Source organism: Conger conger, chromosome 3 (assembly GCF_963514075.1).
Source record: "Conger conger chromosome 3, fConCon1.1, whole genome shotgun sequence".
Taxonomy (NCBI): domain Eukaryota; kingdom Metazoa; phylum Chordata; class Actinopteri; order Anguilliformes; family Congridae; genus Conger; species Conger conger.
The window spans coordinates 52559201-52586740 of NC_083762.1; the positions used below are offsets into that span (position 1 = coordinate 52559201).

Genomic DNA, 27540 nt, shown 5'->3' on the forward strand with positions numbered 1-27540 from the left:
TTGCGTGTCTGTAAAAGTCGCGGCGCTAGTCTGTTACGAGTGCGTTTCATCATAGACGACAGTAGCGACAACTTCATATAAGCAAATGAAGCATTAAATCGTTCTGCAACCACAAAATTACAACACTCTGCAAAACTATCAACATGAGTGCACGGTCAGATTTGTGTACCGAATACAACAACAAAAATGACGTTATCTATCCCCGGCTGGCCACACTCTTGGGACGCACCAACATATTCGCGCCGATAGGTTCCCCCCCCCCAATGGATAATGGATCGTTCTTAATCACGTGACTATTTCGTTGACGACGACGTGTTGGAGGACAAGCGGCCATAGCAACCCATAGAAACCCATTCATTTTTGCGACTCATTCACTACTTGGCCTAGATGACATGGCATCCATTAAAAATATTATGATGGGACCCCGTCAATGTCAGTAAAGGTTGGATGTTTGACCTGTAACAGAAGAAAACAAGGATCTCTGCTGCAGCAACCCTCTGAGTGCCCTCTGTAGAACTGCGATACTTCAGTTGAAATGTAGCCTTGTTAGCTATAACGTTAAATCCTACTAATACTGTTTAATGCATTGCTAACAAAAGCAGTAACGCAACGGAAACAAGCTAAAAACGTGTTATAGTTACACCTACACTCAGCTGGTGTAATCACAGTCACACACTAATGGTACATTTTTCTGCACTCAGCATCTTTTTTCAGGTAACACCATAGCATTTTGCAACTCAGTAATCAAGTAGAGGTTTTTCAGTAGCGATCTAGCTAGCAAACTAGTTATGTAAGTTTTCATTGTTGATTATCCACTGATCTTTGTAATGACTTTACATCCAAAATAATTAGGATATAACCAGTTAGCTAGGATATACCTATCAGTAATCATAGTGCCACAACATTTATTAGCTGATTTTCTTGTAAAGTGTCAGGTTTGGGGAACAGAGGAACCAAGTGCAGACTCGGGGGTTATGAGAAAAATGTCAGGTTTAATGAAGAAGGCAGATAAAGGGGCAGACGGAGCATAATCCAAAAATACAGGCAGGGTTCAAAAACTGGGTGGTCAGTCCAAACCGGGCAGAGGTACAGAGATTGCAATCCTAAAACAGTCCAAAAAGCCAGGCAGGGGTCAACAAAACAGAAATCCAGAAATGCAAAAAAAAACAAAAAACCCCAGAATATTAGTTGCTCTGGATGGTTTCAGATCTTTAGACAAAATGTAATATCAGACAATGTAAACCTGAGTAAAACATAAAGTTATTATTACATGTATTGCCCCCTTAACATTAATAGCTGGTTGCACCACCATTTCTAAGGCTCTGGGACTGACCAGAGTGAGAGCCATTATCTCCAAATTAACACTTGGTGAATCTTCCCAGTAGTGGTCAGGGTGGCAAAATTCCTCTCTGGGCACAGTCACAACTCATCCAAATGATCCCAGAAGATCATTCGAAGACCCGCAGGCCTCTCTAGTCTCAGCTGTCACTAATGTGAGTGTTCATGGCTCTACAACAAAAAAGAGACCAGGCAAAGAAGGGATTCATGAATAGATATTAAGGTGGAAACCACTACTAATCAAGAGAAACATCAATGCATAATCTCATAATTGCAAAAAAGCACCTGGATGATCCTCAAGCCTTTTGCAATAATGTTCTGTGGACAGATTTTTTAATGATAAGGGTCTATTTGGTCTGGTGTAAAGCAAATACAGAATTTCACAATGATAATAATACCAAAAAAATGATATCAAAGTATAGGAAGCATTTGGTTGCAATCATTTCCAATTGTGGTTCAACCAGTAACTACTTAATTATAATTCTTTAATAATAATTTATTGCATTTATATAGCGCTTTTCTCTCCAGGCGGCAACTCATGGGGCTTTACAGTGAAGAGAACTCAAGAACCACCAATGTGTAGAACCCACCTGGGTGATGCAATGGCATCATGCCAGAATGCTCACCACTCATCAGCTGAGGCAGAGAAATTAAATCGGGATGATTAGGTAGCAGGTTAGGAACCAGGGGAACCCCCTACTCTTCACAGAGTGTCATGGGATCTTTAATGACTTCAATCTAACGTCCTGAAGTCAGCACCTCCTACAGCACAGTGCCATCACTGCACTGGGGCATTGGAATTTGTGAACTTTGAAATTGAACTTTGTGTTCCTAGGAGGTCTCCCATCCAAGTACTAACCAAGCACATACCTGCCTATCTTCAATCATTCAGGTTGCATGATGGTATGCCTGCTGACAAATTAATGTTAAGGGGAATTACTTTTGGGTGTTTGATAAATGTGTTGTGTTTACTTGATGTATTCCCTTTGTCTAATATTTCATTTTGTCTGAAGATCTGAAACCTTTCAGTACCACAAATAATAGAGGAAATCAGGAAGGGGGCCAAAACTTTTTTGCAGCAGGGAAACTTGTTACATTATGAGGTTATTTACTTATTTGAGGTTAATTACCCTTTACCAAAGGGTTGAAGTAACCTCTAGTCTCTTTTTCTTTTAAAGAAACCACAGTGATACTTTTGGTTTCTTCATCCTATTTCTTCTTTAACTTCTGCATTTGCCACTTTCAGTCTGAAAAACAGTGGATAAAAAAGGAAGACTGTCCTCCCACTCTCTATTTGCAATCCCTCTGTAAATACATTCATACCCTGCTATTCATTGAGAAATGGAAAAAAATGACTCCAGCCTCACTGCAATAATTCTATCTGAACTGGATCAGAAGAATGAATGTGTCTTCAGAGGTGAGATGTGAAGCATGTGATTAATAATATTTATCTTCCTTATTAAAATGACTTGTGTTGAGCCTGCTGGCAAAATATTGATATCGAAATAATTGCTAGTTGTACCTAAATTAAATGCAGTATACTTCACAGGAACTAAACAAGGCATATCACAAAGCAATGCCATTTTAAATAAAGCATTGCCTTTATTTCTGAACCATTTCTGAATGTGAAAAAAAGTATTAAAAGCACACATTTGCAGATAATTCAGATTTCAGCCAGAGATTTCAGATTGGAGACTGTCCTAGATGAATGACAGAAATACACGCAGGACACGTCTATGGGCAATTTATACCCCACTTAGCCTAATGTACATGCATTTTTGCTATTATATTGTGAAAATCTGTTTGTGCAAAATAACTTAAAGCTAGCAGGGCACAGTAAACCTGGTGTATTGAAACATAGGCTGACTTATGGTTTGCATTGTGTCTTCTATTATTGCTTCTTCCATTGTCAGAATGATTGTTTAAATCACTCAAATGAAATATTATTTCATTTAAGAAAATCAAAGCTTGAGTTATCCTAAAACTGATCTGTACTGGCATTAATAACTGACATAGGAATTTTATATATAGTAGCTAGCCACAGTTCTTCTGCATACTTTGGCTGTCTCACATTCTTTTAGCTCTCTGGGTAATCCCAGACAGCCACCATCAAGTTTTCAGAAAAGTGGTCCATTGATTAATATGTTACGTTACTTTATTTACTGAAATACAAAAAAGTATTTGTAACATTACATTTTTTGGTTGAAATATAATGCTTGGAAATCATACATTTGCTCTTTTCTACTGACACATGAAAAACAAACAAACAAAAAAAAACAAACATCCAAGACCAAATTCATATTTATAAATATAGGGTGCCTAAGATATTTGCATAATACTGTGCTATACTTCCCATAATGCATCCAATCCTGACATAATCTGGTTTAAATGTAGGTAAATGTAGGGTAAATTGAGAAAAACTGAACAGCTTGATGCAATGAGAAGTTTCAGACTGACCCAGAGCTCTCTGGACAGTGTTGATTGTGTACTGTATGTCCAGAAATCCAGGGAAAGAGTGTTGGTGTTACAAAGAGAATGACCCGGGCCCCGCTGGTTGTGCTCTGCCTCATCCTGCTGTGTGGCCTCATTGCTCTGGGAGTGCTCTGTGAGTCTACCATCCTCCATGCAAAACCCTGCTCTGAGCCATCACCCAGGGATACAGTGGCTTCAGACAGTATTCAGACCCTTTCACTGTTTTCACACTATATTATGTTGTAGATTTAAATTGATAAAATTGCCATTTCTGCCCATCAATCTACACTCAAAAACCCATAATGACAAAGTGAAAACATGTTGATGAAAAATCTGAAGCTTCAATCTCTAATTTATGTCAGTATTTTTATTTAATTCATTTTCAGCCTGTACTTTTCAATCACTATGGTCACAGGATATACCGATTGAAAGCGTTAAAACTAACGGTTAAAACTCATCTGCATTTTGGAAATCCACAGAGGCCTACTACAAGTAATAAGGTAATGGCAGTGTCAACAAGTGTACAGCGGACCAAATGCATAATAGTTTCTCTTTCTAAAAATGTGCCAACTTGGAGAAACGTTGATAGAATGTCCATTGTTTACTTCTCTGGAGGAATTATCATGCTCGTCCATTTCACCATTGTGTACTTCTAGAAAAGTACTTGTACATAGAATTGAACACGATGAGCCAAAGTACAACCGTGTGTAAGAAAACTCAGTAGAACCTTAGCTCATTAGTTAACCGACTACGGGCATGTTATTTTACCACAAGAAATGTTTTTTTTTCGATGCCTACTGTTACAACGGGTGACTGGTGAGGACCCAAAGGCAGACGCAGACCACAGTCAGGTTAAGCGCTCCTCACTGGAGGTGTTTATTAGGAATAGACAGAGTGAGCTGGAGATCAGGATCCCCAGGAACCGGAAAGGCGAGCAGGCAGGTGAGCTGCCAGGAACCAGGAACGCAAGCAGGCAGGTGAGCTGGCAGGGATTAACAGGACAGGCAGGAGACAAGACTGGATATGGAGACAAAACTGGACAGATCACAAGACTTGATAAAGACATGAAAGGCACTTGACTTAGAAGGAGAAACTTCACAGTCTGGCAGGGAAGGGAGTGTGTGCTGGGACTAAATAGTGAAAAGGAGAGGTATAGGGAATCTAACTAATAATTAACTATTTGGAAGTGAATGCCTACATGTGCCAGTACTAATTGAATGATTGATTGAGGGGTGAGGAATGTGGTGAGAACTGTAGGGGTCCTCGCACGGGACTCCAAATTATGTAGGGTCCTCGCACGGGCCGCCAAATAATGCAGGGATTTTACTCTCTATGAAACTGGGGCGCCAGTTAAACGTTGTGTAGCAGTATAACTGCAAAAAGTAATCAGTCTCATAAAATTACTATTATCAGAAATATCTAACCACAAATTTAGTATTTTAATTAATAATTAAAATAACCAATATTAATGATTAAACATACCGATAACCTGAAGGTTGGAAGTTCTTCGAAAGACTGCTTTAACTCGGCTCTCATGTCTATGTGATTCCAAAACGGACACCGGGGTTTAATAAAATATATTTATTAAACAAACGTAAAACACAGAACAGATAAACTAACGGGAAGTTAGTAAGGAAATTAGTAGGTTAAGTTAGGGCGTGTATGTGTGTGTGTGGGCGCGCGCGAGCGCGCGTGTCGCTTGAACAAAGGAAAGGTGGGAGTAGCTAGCTTGAGTAAGCTAGAGTTCTGGGTGTGGTAATGAGTTAGAGTTAGCTGTGAGAAGGGACTACTTGCGTAGTTTTACTCTATATATGCGCAAAAGACGGCGAATCAATTCGCGTACATATATATGTAGCTAACCAAACACATTACAATGGTAGGATGGTAAATATTGAAACACAGATTCACAAAAACAGTTAAGACTAAACTAAACACTGGCTATGCCTGAATGTTTGTTTTCTTACTGAGTCCATACGCATTGCTGGATCCAAAAGACATGCTGTCCTTGTAGAAGCGGCGATGGTGCTGTGAATGGTGTCCGGGAGAGATGCGCAGGCTGGGGTGTTCCCGTCTTAGCAGCGCGTTGTCGTCTGATCCGCTGGTCCTTTTCCAGGTGTAAAAGTTTGTTGCTGTTTCGTTGTTGAGCTTTATTGGGGTAAACTGATGTAGCGTTCCGCGTACAACAATTTCCACTCACTATAGGCCACGTAGTTACCGCGAGGTAACTGGGTGTGTCCGTAGGCCTGGTAGTGCGCTGTGCAGCATTCAGCCTCTGTCCGAGTCTCGGAGCAGATGAGCTGAAGCGAACGGCCAAAAAGGGTGCGTCGAAGAGAAGAAGCAGAAGAAGCAGAAAAAGCAGAAGAGGCAGAAGAGAGAGATCCCAAGAACGTGTCTTGCTCTTATACGGGACCGTTTATTGCTCCCGCCATTACGGGATTGGCTGAACCAAGTTAGACATCATTCGTGGTGGATGTCGCAGAATTTTCCTGTGGGAATGTGGAAGTTGTAGTCCCTACATCCCCCCTGTGGTCTCAGGATGCGACTGAAGCCAGTGTTCCTTGAGAGCACAAAAGTCAGTTCACAGTCCACAGGTCAAGTACATTGGGTCGGTAACACAGTTCACAATTGACTGTCAAACATCCAGGCATTTATCAACAATTAACTAAACTGGTCTAAAACACATGATACAAACAATGTGAAACACTAAGGTCGAACAGTGAATACATTGTCACAAAACATGAGAAAACTTGGTGAAAGGGTTAGTCGTTTTGTTAGTTCAGTTCAGGTGTTTTGTTAGTTATTGCATGGTGTCCAGAAGGTGGGGCACCAACAGGAATGACCCAGCCATGAAAATGTTCAGATGATGTAGGGGTCTAGGATGGAGAGGCTGCAGCCTTTTTGGAAGTCTTGTTCAGACTGACCAATTGTTCTAGTCCCTACAGTCAGGTTGCTGACGAGGGTTGTCATCTGAAATATGTGGGGACATTTTCAAATTAGGGCAGCTTCTGTATCCAAGCTTAACCTTATGGCTGTGTCATCAGGAAGGAAATGGAGAGGTTGTCTCATTTCTAAATGATGTGGTAAGCTCACAAGTGGTCTTGTCTTGCTTGGGGCAGAGGTGGAGTAAGGCACACTGGGGTGTGGCAATATACTTAGATTACACTGTAGTTTCTACATGCAATACTTTACGATGGTTCAGTAGGTGTAGAAAGAAGCAATGAACGTTTACGAGTTATAACAGGTGTCGGATTTAACTCTACAGTACCTACTTACGATCTGCGTTTGCTGCTGCTACAAGCAAATCTAAGTGGCTGCTATAAACTACCAGTTTATTTTGCCACCCCCCTTTGGTAGGAAAGGTGTGCAAAAGAAAGTGGTCAAAGCTTCAGCTGGGAGTCTGCCTGTGAGGAGACCACGGCTATAGATCAGTCTTATTCAACGTCTTTTGATGGAGGTTGAACAAGACCAGATAGCTCTTTGGAGTGGTTACTCAAGGCATACACACTACTGAACAAAGGTTAGAGGGTTTAGTTGTCCTCAGAGGAACTGAAGAAGCTCTCTTCAGACAAGGTATCTTCCCTATCAGAGTCATGCTGGTGACTCTGAGGCTTGGGCCTACCGGGTCGGTCTTCTCTCCAATTCCGGCTGGAATCAGAGTGTGAGAAGCGACCACGGTGGCTCTTAACCGGGAACTTACTCACATGCTGTTGTTTTGAGCCATTAGACTTTAATGGGGCAACTTGGGAAGTGCCGGCGGGCTTGGTTGGAACAACGTGCTTAGCTGTTTCCAATACCTCGTTCCTGGGCACAATCCTTAAAGTGTCCCAGACTATTTGGGCTTCATTTCTTAATTCAAGGGCTGAGTGTTGGCCCCTTGAAAACAGTGAAACATGAGTTCGGACACAGGGGTGCAGGTTGTGCACAAAAAGGGATTTGAAGGCTTGATCTTCATCTAAGCCTGGTCCGTTTCTGCCCTGGAAAAAAGCATGTTTAAGTCGTTGGTAAAAGTCTTTTGGTCGTTCTGTACGGCTATGTTTAACCTCCACAGATTTGATCATGGCTGTGGCCTGATCAAACCGTGGCAGGTACTCAGCTACCAACGCTTCACAAACCTTGGGATAGCTGGAACGAACCTGTGGTGGAAGTTGTTCCATAAATGTATGGATCTCTCTGGTTGAGGTTTTCCATACAAGTCGTACCTTTTCTCGATCGGTTGCCCTGGGCCAATCCGAGAGACAGTAGTCAACTTCTCTCAAGTAACTCAGAATGTTAAATTCGGAGTCCTTGGGGTCAAATGTGTGGACATACTTCGCCATGGCCTCTAGCTCCTCAAAGCAAAGACCATGTGAAGTTGCACTAGTCTGCCTGTTTGGAGAAGGAGAGACTGAAATCACATTTGAATGTGAATGCGTTTCACGCAGAGCTCGACGTCCTCGGTTTGGTTTAGGGGGCGGAGCTACAAAACAGTCATTCTCACAATGGTTGGCAGAAGATGAATTGTCGCTGTCAGTATACTATACAGAGCTGTCACCTATCCTCTCAGTAATAAAGGGAAAGCTAGCAGGATTAGCGTTGCTTTTTGTGTGCCCAATTAATAACGCTAGATCTCCTCTACCGTGTCCACGGGAGGGTTCCCTGACCTCCTCACGAGAGGGGTGGGCATGGAAGGTGCAGTCCTGTACTCGCCTGACTGTTTCTCCCTTGCGGAGATGGACCACCGTTGGGATGGAGTCCCCCCTTTCCCTCTCCAGGGAAGACGTGGGCAAACCATTGCATGGGTGGTCAACAGCACTGCAATCTGAGGAGACTGACAAGTCTGCATCAGAGCAAGCTGTGGAACCGGGATCTGACAAACCCGAATCAATTTGTGACCCCCCTTCCTCTGCCTTGTGGTGTAAGGAGGAAGCAGGAGAAGCTGGAGTTGGGCAAGCCTGAGAAAGCAGGCTTACAGAAGAGAGTGGATGTGGTAGCTTGTGGCATCCACTCTTCAACTGAAATAATTCCTCTCTGTAGGAACAAAGATCTGATTCGGCTGAATGCAGATCACGCAAGTATTGTACTGCTTTCTTGCCAACAGTTTGAAGCTCAAGTAAAACACTGGTGTGTTGTCCTTTGAGGTATGCCATCTCTGATTCTAAGTTTTTGTTGCTCTGAAGAGCAAGACTAATCTGTCTGGCAAAATTCAAGACCAGACAACTTAGAATTGGGTCTTTTGAATGGTTGGGGGAGTGACCTTTCTCGTTGATTAATGAGAACATTTCTTTCCTACAATCAGTGAGGTTCATCTGATTCAGGAAAGCTATGTAGCCAGGTGCTAAACCATGGGCTAAAAAGGAAAGGTACTCATCAATAGATATGGGTTCCATATCTCAAGCCAAATAAAGCTAAAAGCTGAATCAGTAACTTAAGAGGGTACTCTTGAAGGGCCTTGAGCTCCTAAAAGTTGGCAATGAATTGTTCACCAAAATCACAATCCAACATACAAGTTGTGATGAAGGATAAAGAATTTAAAACGCACTTTGATTATTCTCTAACTATAGTACAAGGTAGCTGTAGCATCACACAGGGACTCGAGTTGCACTAGCGGTACTGCAATGCAACAACAGCAAAATGACCGAACATATGGCGGATATTCAGACCGTAAAATAGGAACTGTGATGCTGATCACATTAATCCTAAATACCAGAATGTGATTGGTTGAAATTACAATTAAATTTGGATTTAAATGTAAAATTCAATTAATTATTAAAATTACTTTGACAAAGTAATTATAATTAATAATACAGTGCGGCTAATAGTACTATTATTGATAATACGTATTATACCGGAAGGTAAATGCCAATCAACAAACTACCGTGTAAGATTACGAATGTAATGCCACAATGTTACACTAGGGGGCAGTGTATTGAGAAAGCTTTCAAAAATGGTACAAGGGTGACATCTAGTGGTCTTTTCAGAAAATTGCACTTCTGGCTATTTAGCTGAGAAAGCCAAAGAATGCCGAGAATTCGTTCTGGAGTCACGTGACATGATATGAGCCAAAGCTCGTCTTTCTCACGCAGAGCTCCAAATTAGGATGGGGAATTTGTTATGAAGTCACAAGACATGAAATTTGAGCCAAAGCTAGTCTCCCTCACACGGGGCACCAAAATATGTAGGGGTCCTTGCACGGTACTCCAAATTATGTAGGGTCCTCGCACGGGCCGCCAAATAACGCAGGGATTTTACTCTCTACGAAACCGGGGCGCCAGTTAAACGTTGTGTAGCAGTATAACTGCAAAAAGTAATCAGTCTCATAAAATTACTATTATCAGAAATATCTAACCACAAATTTAGTATTTTAATTAATAATTAAAATAACCAATATTAATGATTAAACATACCGATAACCTGAAGGTTGGAAGTTCTTCGAAAGACTGCTTTAACTCGGCTCTCATGTCTATGTGATTCCAAAACGGACACCGGGGTTTAATAAAATATATTTATTAAACAAACGTAAAACACAGAACAGATAAACTAACGGGAAGTTAGTAAGGAAATTAGTAGGTTAAGTTAGGGCGTGTATGTGTGTGTGTGGGCGCACGCGAGCGCGCATGTCGCTTGAACAAAGGAAAGGTGGGAGTAGCTAGCTTGAGTAAGCTAGAGTTCTGGGTGTGGTAATGAGTTAGAGTTAGCTGTGAGAAGGGACTACTTGCGTAGTTTTACTCTATATATGCGCAAAAGACGGCGAATCAATTCGCGTACATATATATGTAGCTAACCAAACACATTACAATGGTAGGATGGTAAATATTGAAACACAGATTCACAAAAACAGTTAAGACTAAACTAAACACTGGCTATGCCTGAATGTTTGTTTTCTTACTGAGTCCATACGCATTGCTGGATCCAAAAGACATGCTGTCCTTGTAGAAGCGGCGATGGTGCTGTGAATGGTGTCCGGGAGAGATGCGCAGGCTGGGGTGTTCCCGTCTTAGCAGCGCGTTGTCGTCTGATCCGCTGGTCCTTTTCCAGGTGTAAAAGTTTGTTGCTGTTTCGTTGTTGAGCTTTATTGGGGTAAACTGATGTAGCGTTCCGCGTACAACAATTTCCACTCACTATAGGCCACGTAGTTACCGCGAGGTAACTGGGTGTGTCCGTAGACCAGGTAGTGCGCTGTGCAGCATTCAGCCTCTGTCCGAGTCTCGGAGCAGATGAGCTGAAGCGAATGGCCAAAAAGGGTGCGTCGAAGAGAAGAAGCAGAGAAGCAATAAAAGCAGAAGAGGCAGAAGAGAGAGATCCCAAGAACGTGTCTTGCTCTTATACGGGACCGTTTATTGCTCCCGCCATTACGGGATTGGCTGAACCAAGTTAGACGTCATTCGTGGTGGATGTCGCAGAATTTTCCTGTGGGAATGTGGAAGTTGTAGTCCCTACAGAACTAAGGCAACTGAAATCAGTGGTAATGGGATAAATGAGGTGATGAAAAAGCTGGCGAAACTGATGGAAATGAGGCGGGGTAACGAGGCGAGTGGAGTGAGTGGGATGGAAAACCTGGACTGGAAGGAAAACATGATCCACACCCAACCTACAACATGGAAAAATAAAAACACACAAGTAAATTAAATACAATACACGACACAAGGAGAACTTGTATCAGTGAGCATCTAAATACATTCTGAAAATATTTTATTATTATTACATTAATGGCATTTGGCAGACACTCTTATCCAGAGCAACGTACAGTTGATTAGACTAAGCAAGAGACAATCCTCCCCTGGAGCAATGTGGGGTTAAGGTGCTCAAGGGCTCAATGGCTGTGTGGATCTTATTATGGCTACACCAGGGATAGAACCACTGACCTTGCGGGTCCCAGTCATGTACCTTAACCACAACGCTACAGGCTGCCCCATTATTCAGTATGCCTACATATAACAAGCCAGCTTGCTTTTGAATAATACATAGTTTGTGAAATTATGGAATGTGTTTGCCTCATAAGACCCATAATATAATGTATTACAATTTCCATGTGTCCTTTTTTGTGATTTGTCCAGTTTTGTGATTTGGCTCCATTGTGTTTCTAAGCGCACAAGCTACAGCTACAATAATGTGCATCCAGTCAAAAACAGAAAATCTTTTCAGTGAGAAAAAAAGCTTTCGCTTTCACTGTAGGATGGCCTGTAGCGTAGTGGTTAAGGTACATGACTGGGACCCGCAAAGGTCAGTGGTTCTATCCCTGGTGTAGCCATAATAAGATCCACACAGCCATTGGGCCCTTGAGCAAGTCTAATCAACTGTACATCGCTCTGGATAGGAGTGTATGCCAAATGCCATTAATGTCCATTAATAACTGCGTTTCAGCTTCTTTAACTGTAATATCAGTAATATTTTGGAGTAATTCTGACTATTGGAAAACAACTCCTGAAGGGTTACCATTCAGTAGAGACCAGGATTATGCCTGTAGTCAAAGAATAATAGCTATTTTATTTTATGTAATTTTTAAGCTTGTGTCAAGAAAACGGGCGATACTTAAGGGATTAATTCAGTACTTTGTAAAAGACCCTTCGGCAGCAATTGCAGCTTTGAGTCTTCTACAAAAATGATGCTATTTTATCCATTTAAAATTAAATCTACAACACACTGTACTGTATCTATATGAGATACTGTATCTATTGTTACGCCAAACGTTTACAGTCCGTCATAATACATTCATCCAGCAGATACTTCTTTTCAGAGCAATATATATTTTTTCCCCACACTAGATGTTGTGATCTCAATCATTTGATTAGTCTCTATTTGCAGAGCATATTGACAACAGTAGATTTGGGGGGAAATAAATCATGTATAGCTCTATCACTATCACAAATCCCTTTGGTTTTTGTGTAACATGCCAGATTCGCTGAAGGTCCAGCACTCCTCTGCCTCCCTGTGCTCTTTGGAACCACACATAGCAGGTGAGTGTGTACCAGAGTTCTGCCTGTGCACTGGAGAAAGGAAGCAATAAAATAATAGCAGCACATGCTCTTTACCCCAGCATTGAACAGGCATGCAGTGTCTTTGAAATAAACAAGTATGTATTCAATCAATCAATCAATTATTTAATGGAATATAAACTGAGAATAACAGACTTGTTTTTTGAAGTATTAAGAACCAAAATTCTCAAAAAAAAGGTTTCATGTGAGAGCCTAGCTTCAGAGGCTCAGATATACAAAAGGAAATACTCTTTAAGCCTCTATGTGACAATAACTACAATTTGCAATTTATATTTGGTTTCCTTCAACAGAGAAACACACACAAATGTCAGATTTTCTCAAGGCTCAGAACAGGAATCTTTCTGCCTCCTTGTCATCTCTACAACAGAAACTAGCAGGTGAGTCTGAATCAGAAATATTTGGCTTAGTTTCCGCAGTCTTTCTGCAAGCTAAGGACAGAAGTTCATTAAGATTAGGATCCAAAACTGTCCAAGTCCCAGAGGCTTATAACACATAAGCATTCCCAACCCCAAACTGCCTGCTTTCAGTTAGCTAACTGTCAGACTTGTTAAGGAGGATATCAGACAAGAAAGTGCTCAATTATTCTTTTTCCAACAGATAAACACATCATTTCAGAATCCCTGGAGGCTCAGAACAAAAACCTTTCTGCGTCTCTTTTTTCTGTGGAGCAGAAACTAACAGGTGAGTCAGAAAAGAAGACCAAGGGATTCTTAGAGATTAGATTCCAATGATAATCCAAGCTGCAGAGGCTATAAAACAAGGGACAGCATCGGGAAGTTGTTGATATACTGTTATATAGCAGTGTGCGGTGAGTAAGAAATAAGACATTCAGCACATTTGTAATATGATTAAATTCACCTTGTTTTCTATTAACAGAAAAAAATAGTGTTGCAAATTCCCTGGAGGTCCGGAACAGGAACATCTCTGCCTCTCTCTCCTCTCTGCAACAGAAACTAGCAGGTGTGTTTAAATAAGATGTTTTGGGCTTAATTATCACAGTCGTCTTGTAAACTAAGGACAGAAGTTAATGAAGATTAGGATCCAAAACAGTCCAAGTTCCAGAGGCTATAACACAAGGAACAGGAACCAACCCCATAAGCATTCCCAAACCGAAACTGTCTGCCATCGGTCAGCTTGTGAAGAAGGATATCAGACAAGGCACTGCTCAATTCTTTTTTTTCTCTTTTTTTTCCAACAGACGAATACATCATTGCAGAATCCCTGGAGGCTCAGAACAGGAATCTTTCTGCATCCTTGTCCTCTGTACAACAGAAACTAGCAGGTGAGTCTGAATCAGAAATCTTTGGCTTTGTTTCCACAGTTTTCCTGCAAGCTAAGGACAGAAGTTCATGAAGATTAGGATCCAAAACAGTCCAAGTTCCAGAGGCTATAACAAAAGGAACAGGAACCAACCCCATAAGCATTCCCAAGTCCAAACTGCCTGCTTTCAGTTAGCTAACTGTCAGACTTGTGAAGGAGGATATCAGATAAGAAAGTGCTCAATTGTTTTTTTTTTCCAACAGACAAACACATCATTGCAGAATCCCTGGAGGCTCAGAACAAGAACCTCTCTGCATCTCTTTTTTCTGTGGAGCAGAAACTAACTGGTGAGTCAGAACACAAGATCCTTTTTCTTATTCTCTTGCAAACCAAGGGATTCTTAGAGATTAGATTCCAGCAATGGTCCAAGCTGCAGAGGCTAAAAGACAAGGGACAGCACCGGGAAGTTGTTGATATACTGTTATATAGCAGTGTGCGGTGAGTAAAAAATAAGACATTCTGCACATTGGTAATATGATTAAATTCACCTTGTTTTCTATTAACAGAAAAAAATAGTGTTGCAAATTCCCTGGAGGTCCGGAACAGGAACATCTCTGCCTCTCTCTCCTCTCTGCAACAGAAACTAGCAGGTGCGTCTAAGTAAGATGTTTTGGGCTTTATTATCACAGTCTTCTTGTAAACTAAGGACAGAAGTTAATGAAGATTAAGATCCAAAACAGTCCACGTTCCAGAGGCTATAATACAAGGAACAGGAACCAACCCCATAACCATTCCCAAACCGAAACTGTCTGCCATCAGTCAGCTTGTGAAGACAGATATCAGACAAGGCACTGCTCAATTCTCTTTTTTTCCAACAGACGAATACATCATTGCAGAATCCCTGGAGGCTCAGAACAAGAACCTCTCTGCATCGCTTTTTTCTGTGGAGCAGAAACTAACTGGTGAGTCATAACATAAGATCTTATTCTCTTGCAAACCAAGGGATTCTTTGAAATTAGATTCCAGCGATGGTCCAAGCTACAGAGGCTATAAGACAAGGGACAGCACCGGGAAGTTGTTGATATACTGTTATATAGCAGTGTGCAGTGAGTAAGAAATAAGACATTCTGCACATTTGTAATATGATTAAATTCACCTTGTTTTCGATGAACAGAAAAAAATAGTGTTGCAAATTCCCTGGAGGTCCGGAACAGGAACATCTCTGCCTCTCTCTCCTCTCTCTCCTCTCTGCAACAGAAACTAGCAGGTGCGTCTAAATAAGATGTTTTGGGCTTTATTATCACAGTCTTCTCGTAAAAACTAAGGACAGAAGTTAATGAAGATTAAGATCCAAAACAGTCCAAGTTCCAGAGGCTATAACACAAGGAACAGGAACCAACCCCATAAGCATTCCCAAACCGAAACTGCCTGCCATCAGTCAGCTTGTGAAGACAGATATCGGACAAGGCACTGCTCAATTCTCTTTTTTTCCAACAGACGAATACATCATTGCAAAATCCCTGGAGACTCAGAACAGGAATCTTTCTGCCTCCTTGTCCTCTGTACAACAGAAACTAGCAGGTGAGTCTGAATCAGAAATCTTTGGCTTTGTTTCTACAGACTTCCTGCAAGCTAAGGAAAGAAGTTAATGAAGATTAGGATACAAAACAGTCCAAGTTCCAGAGGCAATAACACAAGGAACAGGAACCAGCCCATAAGCATTCCCAACCCCAAACTGCCTGCTTTCAGTTAGCTAACTGTCAGACTTGTGAAGGAGGGTATCAGACAAGAAAGTGCTCAATTATTTTTTTCCAACAGAGAAACACATCATTGCAGAATCCCTGGAGGCTCAGAACAAGAACCTCTCTGCATCTCTTTTTTCTGTGGAGCAGAAACTATCTGGTGAGTCATAACATAAGATCTTATTCTCTTGCAAACCAAGGGATTCTTATTCTCTTGCAAACCAAGGGATTCTTAGAGATTAGATTCCAGTGATGGTCCAAGCTACAGAGGCTATAAGACAAGGGACAGCACCGGGAAGTTGTTGATATACTGTTATATAGCAGTGTGCGGTGAGTAAGAAATAAGACATTCTGCATATTTGTAATGTGATTAAATTCACCTTGTTTTCTATTAACAGAAAAAAATAGTGTTGCAAATTCCCTGGAGGTCCGGAACAGGAACATCTCTGCCTCTGTCTCCTCTCTGCAACAGAAACTAGCAGGTGTGTCTAAATAAGATGTTTTGGGCTTTATTATCACAGTCTTCTTGTAAACTAAGGACAGAAGTTAATGAAGATTAAGATCCAAAACAGTCCAAGTTCCAGAGGCTATAACACAAGGAACTGGAACCAACCCCATAAGCATTCCCAAACCGAAACTGCCTCCATCGGTCAGCTTGTGAAGACAAATATCAGACAAGGCACTGCTCAATTCTCTTTTTTTCCAACAGACGAATACATCATTGCAAAATCCCTGGAGACTCAGAACAGGAATCTTTCTGCCTCCTTGTCCTCTGTACAACAGAAACTAGCAGGTGAGTCTGAATCAGAAATCTTTGGCTTTGTTTCCACAGTTTTCCTGCAAGCTAAGGACAGAAGTTCATGAAGATTAGGATCCAAAACAGTCCAAGTTCCAGAGGCGATAATACAAGGAACAGGAACCAGCCCATAAGCATTCCCAACCCCAAACTGCCTGCTTTCAGTTAGCTAACTGTCAGACTTGTGAAGGAGGGTATCAGACAAAAAGTGCTCAATTATTTTTTTCCAACAGACAAACACATCATTGCAGAATCCCTGGAGGCTCAGAACAAGAACCTCTCTGCATCTCTTTTTTCTGTGGAGGAGAAACTAACTGGTGAGTCAGAGCATAAGATCTTATTCTCTTGCAAACCAAGGGATTCTTATTCTCTTGCAAACCAAGGGATTCTTAGAGATTAGATTCCAGCGATGGTTCAAGCTACAGAGGCTATAAGACAAGGGACAGCACCGGGCAGTTGTTGATATACTGTTTTATAGCAGTGTGCGGTGAGTAAGAAATAAGACATTCTGCACATTTGTAATATGATTAAATTCACCTTGTTTTCTATTAACAGAAAAAAATAGTGTTGCAAATTCCCTGGAGGTCCGGAACAGGAACATCTCAGCCTCTCTCTCCTCTCTGCAACAGAAACTAGCAGGTGCGTCTAAATAAGATGTTTTGGGCTTTATTATCACAGTCTTCTTGTAAACTAAGGACAGAAGTTAATGAAGATTAAGATCCAAAACAGTCCAAGTTCCAGAGGCTATAACACAAGGAACAGGAACCAACCCCATAAGCATTCCCAAACCGAAACTGTCTGCCATCGGTCAGCTTGTGAAGACAGATATCAGACAAGGCACTGCTCAATTCTCTTTTTTTCCAGCAGACGAATGCATCATTGCCAAATCCCTGGAGACTCAGAACAGGAATCTTTCTGCCTTCTTGTCCTCTGTACAACAGAAACTAGCAGGTGAGTCTGAATCAGAAATCTTTGGCTTTATTTCCACAGTCTTCCTGCAAGCTATGGACAGAAGTTCATGAAGATTACGATCCAAAACAGTCCAAGTTCCAGGGGCAATAACACAAGGAACAGGAACCAGCCCATAAGCATTCCCAACCCCAAACTGCCTGCTTTCAGTTACCTAACTGTCAGACTTGTGAAGGAGGGTATCAGACAAGAAAGTGCTAAATTATTTTTTTCCAACAGACAAACACATCATTGCAGAATCCCTGGAGGCTCAGAACAAGAACCTCTCTGCATCTCTTTTTTCTGTGGAGGAGAAACTAACTGGTGAGTCAGAGCATAAGATCTTATTCTCTTGCAAACCAAGGGATTCTTATTCTCTTGCAAACCAAGGGATTCTTAGAGATTAGATTCCAGCGATGGTTCAAGCTACAGAGGCTATAAGACAAGGGACAGCACCGGGCAGTTGTTGATATACTGTTTTATAGCAGTGTGCGGTGAGTAAGAAATAAGACATTCTGCACATTTGTAATATGATTAAATTCACCTTGTTTTCTATTAACAGAAAAAAATAGTGTTGCAAATTCCCTGGAGGTCCGGAACAGGAACATCTCAGCCTCTCTCTCCTCTCTGCAACAGAAACTAGCAGGTGCGTCTAAATAAGATGTTTTGGGCTTTATTATCACAGTCTTCTTGTAAACTAAGGACAGAAGTTAATGAAGATTAAGATCCAAAACAGTCCAAGTTCCAGAGGCTATAACACAAGGAACAGGAACCAACCCCATAAGCATTCCCAAACCGAAACTGTCTGCCATCGGTCAGCTTGTGAAGACAGATATCAGACAAGGCACTGCTTAATTCTCTTTTTTTCCAGCAGACGAATGCATCATTGCCAAATCCCTGGAGACTCAGAACAGGAATCTTTCTGCCTTCTTGTCCTCTGTACAACAGAAACTAGCAGGTGAGTCTGAATCAGAAATCTTTGGCTTTATTTCCACAGTCTTCCTGCAAGCTATGGACAGAAGTTCATGAAGATTACGATCCAAAACAGTCCAAGTTCCAGGGGCAATAACACAAGGAACAGGAACCAGCCCATAAGCATTCCCAACCCCAAACTGCCTGCTTTCAGTTAGCTAACTGTCAGACTTGTGAAGGAGGGTATCAGACAAGAAAGTGCTCAATTATTTTTTTCCAACAGACAAACACATCATTGCAGAATCCCTGGAGGCTCAGAACAAGAACCTCTCTGCATCTCTTTTTTCTGTGGAGCAGAAACTAACTGGTGAGTCAGAGCATAAGATCTTATTCTCTTGCAAACCAAGGGATTCTTATTCTCTTGCAAACCAAGGGATTCTTAGAGATTAGATTCCAGCGATGGTCCAAGCTACAGAGGCTATAAGACAAGGGACAGCACCGGGAAGTTGTTGATATACTGTTATATAGCAGTGTGCGGTGAGTAAGAAATAAGACATTCAGCACATTTGTAATATGATTAAATTCACCTTGTTTTCTATTAACAGAAAAAAATAGTGTTGCAAATTCCCTGGAGGTCCGGAACAGGAACATCTCTGCCTCTCTCTCCTCTCTGCAACAGAAACTAGCAGGTGTGTCTAAATAAGATGTTTTGGGCTTTATTATCACAGTCTTCTTGTAAACTAAGGACAGAGGTTAATGAAGATTAAGATCCAAAACAGTCCAAGTTCCAGAGGCTATAACACAAGGAACAGGAACCAACCCTGTCAGCAATCAAACCCCCAGGAACATCTCTGCATGTCTTTCTTCTGTGGAACTGAACTGAAATCTACTGACTTTGCTAATTGGAATGGAAGTGAATGCTTGTCTCTTTCTTGTGAATCAGGAACTGAGAGACAGTTGCAGGAACTTCAGGCCAATCACAGTGATCTACTGAAAACTTGCAAGGGTGAGTTTGATTGCTTCAGTAGATGTGAAGGTTGATGGGGGGCACATCAAAATCATAGCTTCACTGTGTAGTACATGAATATGAAACATGATTTTTATCGTTATTATTACTGAGAAAATAGCTTCAATAGTTGTAATCTTGAGGATGAGAGTTTCATTCCAGAGTTCAGAGGCTACAGTGTTTATTGGCTTTTGGTCTGTTTCAATACAGTTTGTAAAAACTACATCACTGGTTGGCTAAGAGATCAACACACCTTCCTTCCAAGGCCTAAATTGGCTTCTGGTTGAAAGGAAAGCACAAAACCTACAGATACTGCTGCCCTATGGGATATCAGTTTGACACCCTCTCTGCCCCGCCTTGTGTTTACACGGTTTACAGTTGAGCAAGGCATTACTTTTCTGAGCAATATTTAATTGCATAAATTGATAAACCATGACCCTGTATCACTGAAACTGTGACTCTCTGTGTCTCTGTGAAACAAAAACATAAACTGTGACCACAGCAAATAGTGGATATCCTGCATAACCTACTGTGACCCTGTATCTGTGTGTGACACAGCAAATAGAGAGTGCGACAGTGGCTGGAGGAATCATCTGGGACAGTGCTACTTATTTTCCACTGAGAAATTGAATTGGATGCGAAGTCGTGATTATTGCATCTCAAAGGGGGCTAAACTGGTCATTATCAACTTTGAGCAGGAACAGGTAAAGAATTTGATTTGTAATGCAAGTCTTACAAAGGACATTTTACTGTGCATACATGTGCATCTCAAAAAACTTGAATATTTTTTTTTCTGTAATTTAATTTAAAAAAGTGAATCTTTCATCTATTCTAGATTCATTACACGTAAACTGAAATATTTCAATCCTTTTTTTGTTTCAATCTTGATGATTATGGCTTACAGCTCATGAAAATCTGCAGTACCTCAAAATATTATAATATTACATAAGACCAATCAAAAAAAGGATTTATAATACAGAAATGTAGACCTTCTGAAAAGTATGTTCATTTATGCGCTCAAACGTGGTTGGGGTTCCTTTAGCACAAATTACTGCGTCAATGCGGCGTTGCATGGAGGCAATCAGCCTGTGGCATGGCTGAGGTGTTATGGAAGTGAGACGGGTGCGTGGGGGTTGGACCCAAAATGCACGACTCAGAAACAATAGTAAAATAAAGTCCCGTTAGGGCTTTATTCGGGACGAGTCCCAGGAGCGTAGTCAATACAAGCAAAGTCCATACACGAAGATCCAGCCAAACAAATACAAAACAAACAAAAAGCACGGTGCCGAGGGAAGAGGCAATCTCGTAGTCGGTAGGCGTGCAGGGAGGTCCGGTAGCAGGAGAGCTGTCAGCGGGGCAGATGAACAGGCGGACGGCAGGCAGAGGCGTAGTCGTGGGCGAAGCGGGAGTCGAAACCATGAAACAATCAGCGGGGCAAAAGTACAAAAACGGTAGGCGGGGACGTAGTCGAGAAACAAAACGAAGGTCACAAAACAGAAATCAATAGTCGATGGTCAGTAAACAGGCGTGGATCGTAACGTGTAATCAAACAGTAACTAATGCTCAAGAGTTGCGTGAAAAAACAGAGGCAGACAATTTCGCAGTGAACAGTTGCGCGACTGGGCTATAAATGCAGGTGTAGACAGGTGTAGACAATTAGTAAGAGCGTAGCAAGGAAATGGAAAACAGGTGCGATGGATGACAAGTTTAACAAGGAGATTAGTAATCGTTAGTAATAAACCTATCCTGCCCTAGCATTAGTAAATTAGTAAATGACATGCACGAGAAACGTAAGGAAACATGAACACATGATTAGTCTTGTTAGTTTCTACCCAATCCTGATCTAGCGTTAGTAGTTTTAGTAAATAGACCAATAGAAACATAAGGGGAGTGAAGGACAGAACGAGAGAGAGAGAGAGAGAGAGAAAAGGCGGAACGCAAGGTTTGCGGAAAAACATGTAAAAGTGTATGCATAACAACGACCAGTTAACGTAACAATAAACATACATCGAAACATAACACAAAGCGAAACTAAGACGATAATCACTCAACATAACCAGGTAATATAATCGTACGAAAACATAACTAGGCATGACAAGAAAATAAATCGTAACAAGACATAACTAGACATGACGAGAAAATAAATCGTAACAAGAAATAAACTAAACAACATGACAAACCTAGACTAACATAATACATGATAAGACACTACGTGACTAAGACAACATGAATAAACATAAATCAACATAAAACATGGTGAGACAGACCTGAAACGTGACAGGAAGCCCAGGTTGCTTTAATAGCGGCCTTCAGTTTGTCTGTATTGTTGGGTCTGGTGTCTCTCATCTTCCTCTTGACAATACCCCATGGATTCTCTAAGGTGTTCAGGTCAGGTGAGTTGGCTGGCCAGTCAAGCACAGTAATACCATGGTCAGCAAACCAGTTACTTGTAGTTTTGGCACTATGGGCAGGTGCCAAGTCCTGCTGGAAAAGGAAATAAAGCTTGTCAGCAGACAGAAGCATGAAGTGCTCTAAAATCTCCTGGTACTGCGTTGATTCTGGACTTGATAAAACACAATGGACCAACACCAGCAGATGACATGGCACCCCAAATCATCACTGACTATGGAAACTTCATTCTGGACCTCAAGCAACTTGGATTCTGTGCCTCTCCACTCTTCCTCCAGACTCTGGGACCTTGATTTCCAAATTAAATGCAAAATTTACCTTCATCTGAAAAGAGGACTTTGGACCGCTGAGTAACAGTCCTGTTATTTTTCTCTTAGCCCAGGTAGGACGCTTCTGATGTTGTCTCTGGTTCAGGAGTGGCTCAACACTAGGAATGCGACACTTGTAGCCCATTTCCTGAACACGTCTGTGTGTGGTGGCTCTTGATCCAGCCTGGTGACTCCAGCCTCAGTCCACTCCTTGTGAAGCTCCCCCAAGTCCTTGAATCGGCTTTGCTTCACAATCCTCAAATCGGTCATCCCTGTTGCTTGTGCACCTTTTCCTACCACACTTTTCCCTTCCAGTCAACTTTCCATGAATATGCTTTGATACAGCACTCTGCAAACAGCCAGCCCTTTCAGCAATGACCTTCTGTGGCTTACCCTTGTGGAGGGTGTCAATGAGTGTCTTCTGGACAACTGTCAAGTCAGCATAAATGAACATACTTTTCAGTAGGTTGACATTTCTGTATTATAAATGCTTTTTTTGATTGGTCTTATGTAATATTAAAATATTTTGATATAGTGGATTTTTTTCATGAGCTGTAAGCCGTAATCATCAAGATTAAAACAAAAAATATTTCACCTCATATGAAAGTTTCACTGAAAAAACTTTTCCACGATATTCCAATTATTTGAGATGCACTTGTATAATCTAATGTTGGAAAGCTTGCTGCAATTGTCAAGTAATTCCTTTTTATATCTCTTGTTCAGGCATTTGTGTCATCCAGCATTAGTGAGACACACTGGATTGGGCTGAGTGATCTGGGAACTGAAGGACAATGGCGCTGGGTAGACAATACACCACTCAGTCAGACAAAAATACAGTAAGATCTTCCTGTGTGTAGCTCTGCTTCAGGAAGGGCAAACTGACCTAACTGCATTTGCACAAATGTGCAGAAATGCTTCTGGTGTGAAATCCATTCCAGCATCATTTCAGCATTGAAATGATTACTTGATATTGGATTTCATCCTTTTTTTCAGTTTAGCTGTTCTCCATCCTGCCTTCCAAACTAAAACACATGTCACGTTTCAGGTCTGTCTTGCCATGTTTTATGTTTATTCATGTTGTCTTAGTCACGTAGTGTCTTATCATGTATTATGTTAGTCTAGGTTTGTCATGTTGTTTAGTTATGTTTCGTTACGATTTATTTTCTTGTCATGTCTAGTTATGTTTCGTACGATTATATTACCTTGTTATGTTGAGTGGTTATCGTCTTAGTTTCGCTTTGTGTTATGCTTTGATTTATGTTTATTGTTGCGTTAACTGGTCGTTGTTTATGCATACACTTTTACATGTCTTTCCGCAAACCTTGCGTTCCGCCTTTTCTCTCTCTCTCTTTCTGTTATTCACTCCCTAATTGTTTCCATTTGTCTATTTACTAAAACTACTAACGCTAGATCAGGATTGGGTAGAAACTAACAAACTAATCATGTGTTCATGTTACCTTACGTTTCTCGTGCATGTCATTTACTAATTTACTAATGCTAGGGCAGGATAGGTTTATTACTAACGATTACTAATCACCTTGTTAAACTTGTCATCCATCGCACCTGTTTTCCATTTCCTTGCTACGCTCTAACTAATTGTCTACACCTGTCTACACCCGCATTTATAGCCCAGTCGCGCAACTGTTCTTCGCGAAATTGTTTGCCTCTGTTTACCACGCAACTCTTGAGCATTATGTACTGTTTTGATTACACGTTACGATCCAAGCCTGTTCCCGACCATTGATTATTGATTTCGGTTTTGTGACCATCGTTTGTTTTTGACCACGTCCTCGCCTACCGTTTTTGTACTTCTGCTTCGCTGATTGTTTCATGGTTTCGACTCCCGCTTCGCCCACGACTACGCCTCTGCCTGCCGTCCGCCTGTTCATCTGCCCCGCTGACAGCTATCCTGCTACCGGACCTCCCTGCACGTTTACCGACTACGAGCTTGCCTCTTCCCTCGGCACCGTGCTTCTTGTTTGTTTACTATTTGTTTGGCTGGATCTACGTGTATGGACTTTGCTTGTTTTGACTACGCTCCTGGGACTCGTCCCGAATAAAACCCTGAGGGGTCTTTATATAACTATTGTTTCTGAGTCGTGCATTTTGGGTCCAACCCCCACGCACCCGTCTCAACACATTCAGAATGTGGCTGCCATAGTGGCTAAATTACACGTATGCTAAGTCATTCAGGATATGCTGATTTACATATATGCGCATGCAAGGTTTAGGCAGAGCAGGGATGATGCCAAGTCATCAGTATACCAATAGTAGTTAGTACAAAAACATATAACTTTGGGAAGGAAAATTGGGGAGGTAATGCTTTAGTAGAAAAAAGTTTGAGGATCTACTGTCGCATTAAGTGTGGAATAGGTAAGGCTAGTAATTAACCAATAATAAATTATCAGAGTTTGGTGATAGCTCAGCCAAGTTGCTGCCTATACAGGTGTGTTTTCAGCCTGTACATAAGGCAGTTACTCTGTCTGGCTAAGATGCATGCTATTTCAGTAAAAAATGCACTGCATTTGATAACAAAATGTCTTTTACCCCTAAATACTAGCTGATATACAGAAACTAGACATTTAATTACCATACTGTTCCATTTATTAAGGTCTTGGTACAGAAGGGAAAATGGGAAGCATGAGCCTGATAATTGGACTGGGGGTGGAGATCGAAATGGAGAGGACTGTGCAGCCATTGGAGATGAACAAGGAGCACTTTCCCAATGGTTTGATGCGTCTTGCACTAAACAAAAAAGATTTGTGTGTAAAAAGTGACTTTCACATTCTTCTGTGCAATGGAGACAGAAGTAACATCTTTCACCATTTTGCTGTACCTGTATTTGCATTTGTGATCAAAGTTTGGGGCCTAATGACAAACATGTGCTGAAAGCTTACTGTTTATTTGCAATGATTTGCTATTTCTCCGCATAAATGAAGCTGTATTTTTGCCAGGAAATATAAGACATTTTGGGGGGTGATTTTCAAAAGCCGAACTGCTATTTGGATTCCAGGAAGCACCTCCTGTGCTTCCATATTCTCTGGATTATGTGTGAGGATGTAATATGTCTGTTGCTTCACTCATAAAGACATAGACGCTGCCAGATTTACATTTAGGACATGCATGAGGTAACTTTCTCACAGTTGGTTAAACAAACTACTTTGACTTTGTGAGACTTTACATGTTACCAGCGATCCATGGAACGTGTGTGACTAGAAAGGGCACAATGGCTTGCCCCATCACCAAATGCAGATACTTTATTTGCAGTAATTACTTTTGATTTATTTCCACTTGACTGCATGCAGATAGATCTGCCAGAAAACTATGTGATTGTGATATTTTATAATGGTAATGTTCTGCAGACATTTCCCATTGCATTATATGCTATTCATACTCTTCATTAAAAAAATGTTTTATCCTTTGAGTTTATTGTCTTAATTCTGAAACCAAGGATTGATTCTTCAGCCCCAGGAGATCAGCAGTTTCTGAGATGCTCAAACCACCCTGTCTGGCACCAACAATCATTCCACGGTCAAAGCCACCTCGATCACATTTCTTCCCCATTCTGACATTTGTTCTGAAAAACAGCTCAACCTCTTGACCACATCTGCATGCTTTTATGCATTTATTGCTGCCACTTGATTGGCTGATTAAATATTTGCATTAGCAAGCTGGTGTACAAGCTGATGTTGAAGTGATCAATGAGTGGACTGCTGAAACCCCCTTCAATAGACTTTTCCCATTATACTGTAGCTACTCACTTATCCAAAATCCTTCTTCACTTACTTACAATCAACCATTACATGAAAAGGATATGCAACAAAATTCAACACCTGGCTACTCTAATTTAGATAACATTGCTGTGTCCCAGAACTGATCCAGTGCCACACAAACCCGTGTCTCTGCCCCAGGATTGGCACTCACAACAGAGTGACTAGCACAGAGCACCCAAATAGAGGGGGCCCCGTTTGCCTGTTGAGTTGTTGCACTGGGCCAAGAACACGCAGTCTGAATAACCTCAGGTTCGGATGCCAAAGCAGCCCTCCACCCAAGACAGCATAGTCTGATTGGGAGTTGCCAGGGGATCCTCTCAGCATTCCTACCACCTCAGCCGTCCAGGACTGATGGGGACAGTCTTGGCCGCCCTGGCTCACAACACCTTCACTTAGGTGAAAACCGCTGGCCAAATAGGGAAGGGGGAGAAAAGCATACAGAAGGGCCTGTGGCCATGCAAATGCTGGGGCATCTACCCCCAACATCCCTCTGGGGTCCACCAGAGCCCAACCTGACAGGGGAAGGGGCACCGTTCAAGCTCAGTTCCAATCTGCCATGGCTGAGACGGTCATTCCTGCCCTGATGGAAGGAGACTCTGATCAACAGCTATAGTTCAGATGGTTGCTTTTTCCTTTTAATTTTCCAAATTCTGGATGGGCCAGAAACACCCCTCCTACTTGGCATCAGGAAATAGGTTGAATAAAACCCCTGTTCCATCACCTCTGAGGGCAGGAGTGTTATAGCTCCTCTCCTCAACAATACTCTACAAGATCTCTGCTCCTGCCATTACTCTCACCAGGATAGCAAAAATTGGGCCCAACCTAAAGAGCTGTGGCGAACCCATTAGCCATGGCTCCATCCAGGTTGGCCACCTGTGACCCTTGGAGACAAACAAGCGGATAACAGCTCAGACATAAAATCTGTGATGTCACAAGCCTCTGTCAAACCCCGAAGAAGCAGATGCTGGGGCTGGAGGGGCAACTGTGTACTCCCCACTGCCCTAGTAATTACCACCTTGACCACCTTGATCTATCACGTTGCTGGTTTTGGACTAGAGTATGAGAAAAGTTATACAAGGACACAATTTACAATTTGATATTAAGTGTATCAGTATCCACTGTATATCAATGTATGCAAGCAAGCACTAATCAGCCGATCATTGGTGCCAGCTATCTGCATGCTACAGTTTTGCTAATTGCATTAGATTAGATTAAATTGTACTTTATTATTTGTTGACACTGAAATTTGTTTTGCCTCTAGTGCCCAAAACATTAAGTAGCAAGCACTGGTCAATATATAATACATACATTTACCTTTTACATTTTAGTCATTTGGCCGACGCTTTTAATCCAAAGCGATTTACAAGTGCATTGGTTCTTCCACATATTACAGCATCACATCCATAACTAGTAAAATACACATGCAGTGCTGTTCTAAAGAACATCCAGTCATCATAAGTGTAATTATTATTATTATTATTTTTTTTGGTTAGACAAGAGGGATAGGCGTTAGACAAGATGACGGATACGGCGTATATTGTAGTGGAAGAACCTGCAGGTTCTGGCAGTGGAGGACACTTTTGGAGCCAGGGTGAGGCGGTTAT

The 27540-nt window shown here is 41.6% G+C and overlaps 1 protein-coding gene across 6 annotated transcripts; it reads left to right on the forward strand.

The window, feature by feature from the left end:
- The first annotated feature begins 2609 nt into the window (after positions 1 to 2609).
- Positions 2610 to 25587, forward strand: LOC133124428 (myosin-16-like). 6 transcript variants are annotated; one of them, XM_061235632.1, is made up of 27 exons: positions 2610 to 2755; positions 3839 to 3943; positions 12684 to 12743; positions 13073 to 13159; positions 13380 to 13463; positions 13659 to 13742; positions 13981 to 14064; positions 14306 to 14389; positions 14609 to 14692; positions 14921 to 15004; positions 15217 to 15309; positions 15540 to 15623; positions 15861 to 15944; positions 16183 to 16266; positions 16494 to 16577; positions 16814 to 16897; positions 17136 to 17219; positions 17445 to 17531; positions 17769 to 17852; positions 18091 to 18174; positions 18400 to 18486; positions 18724 to 18807; positions 19046 to 19129; positions 19384 to 19446; positions 20005 to 20150; positions 22887 to 22999; positions 24775 to 25587. In XM_061235632.1, exons 1-27 carry the CDS (start codon positions 2680 to 2682, stop codon positions 24938 to 24940), a joined length of 2427 nt encoding a protein of 808 aa, XP_061091616.1. In that variant the 5' UTR covers positions 2610 to 2679; the 3' UTR covers positions 24941 to 25587. The 6 variants fall into 6 exon arrangements, with proteins under 6 accessions (XP_061091616.1, XP_061091617.1, XP_061091618.1 ...); XM_061235633.1 differs by having other exon boundaries at positions 18403 to 18486; XM_061235634.1 differs by having other exon boundaries at positions 17448 to 17531.
- The last annotated feature ends 1953 nt before the right edge of the window (positions 25588 to 27540 follow it).

Excerpts from the sequence above, each read along its gene's own strand:
- LOC133124428 (XM_061235632.1), top strand. The coding sequence starts at position 2,680 with ATGGAAAAAAATGACTCCAGCCTCACTGCAATAATTCTATCTGAACTG. Across the intron at positions 2,756-3,838 it reads GAATGAATGTGTCTTCAGAG|AAATCCAGGGAAAGAGTGTT; the intron begins GTGAGATGTGAA and ends CTGTATGTCCAG. Across the intron at positions 17,220-17,444 it reads TCTGCAACAGAAACTAGCAG|CAGACGAATGCATCATTGCC; the intron begins GTGCGTCTAAAT and ends CTTTTTTTCCAG.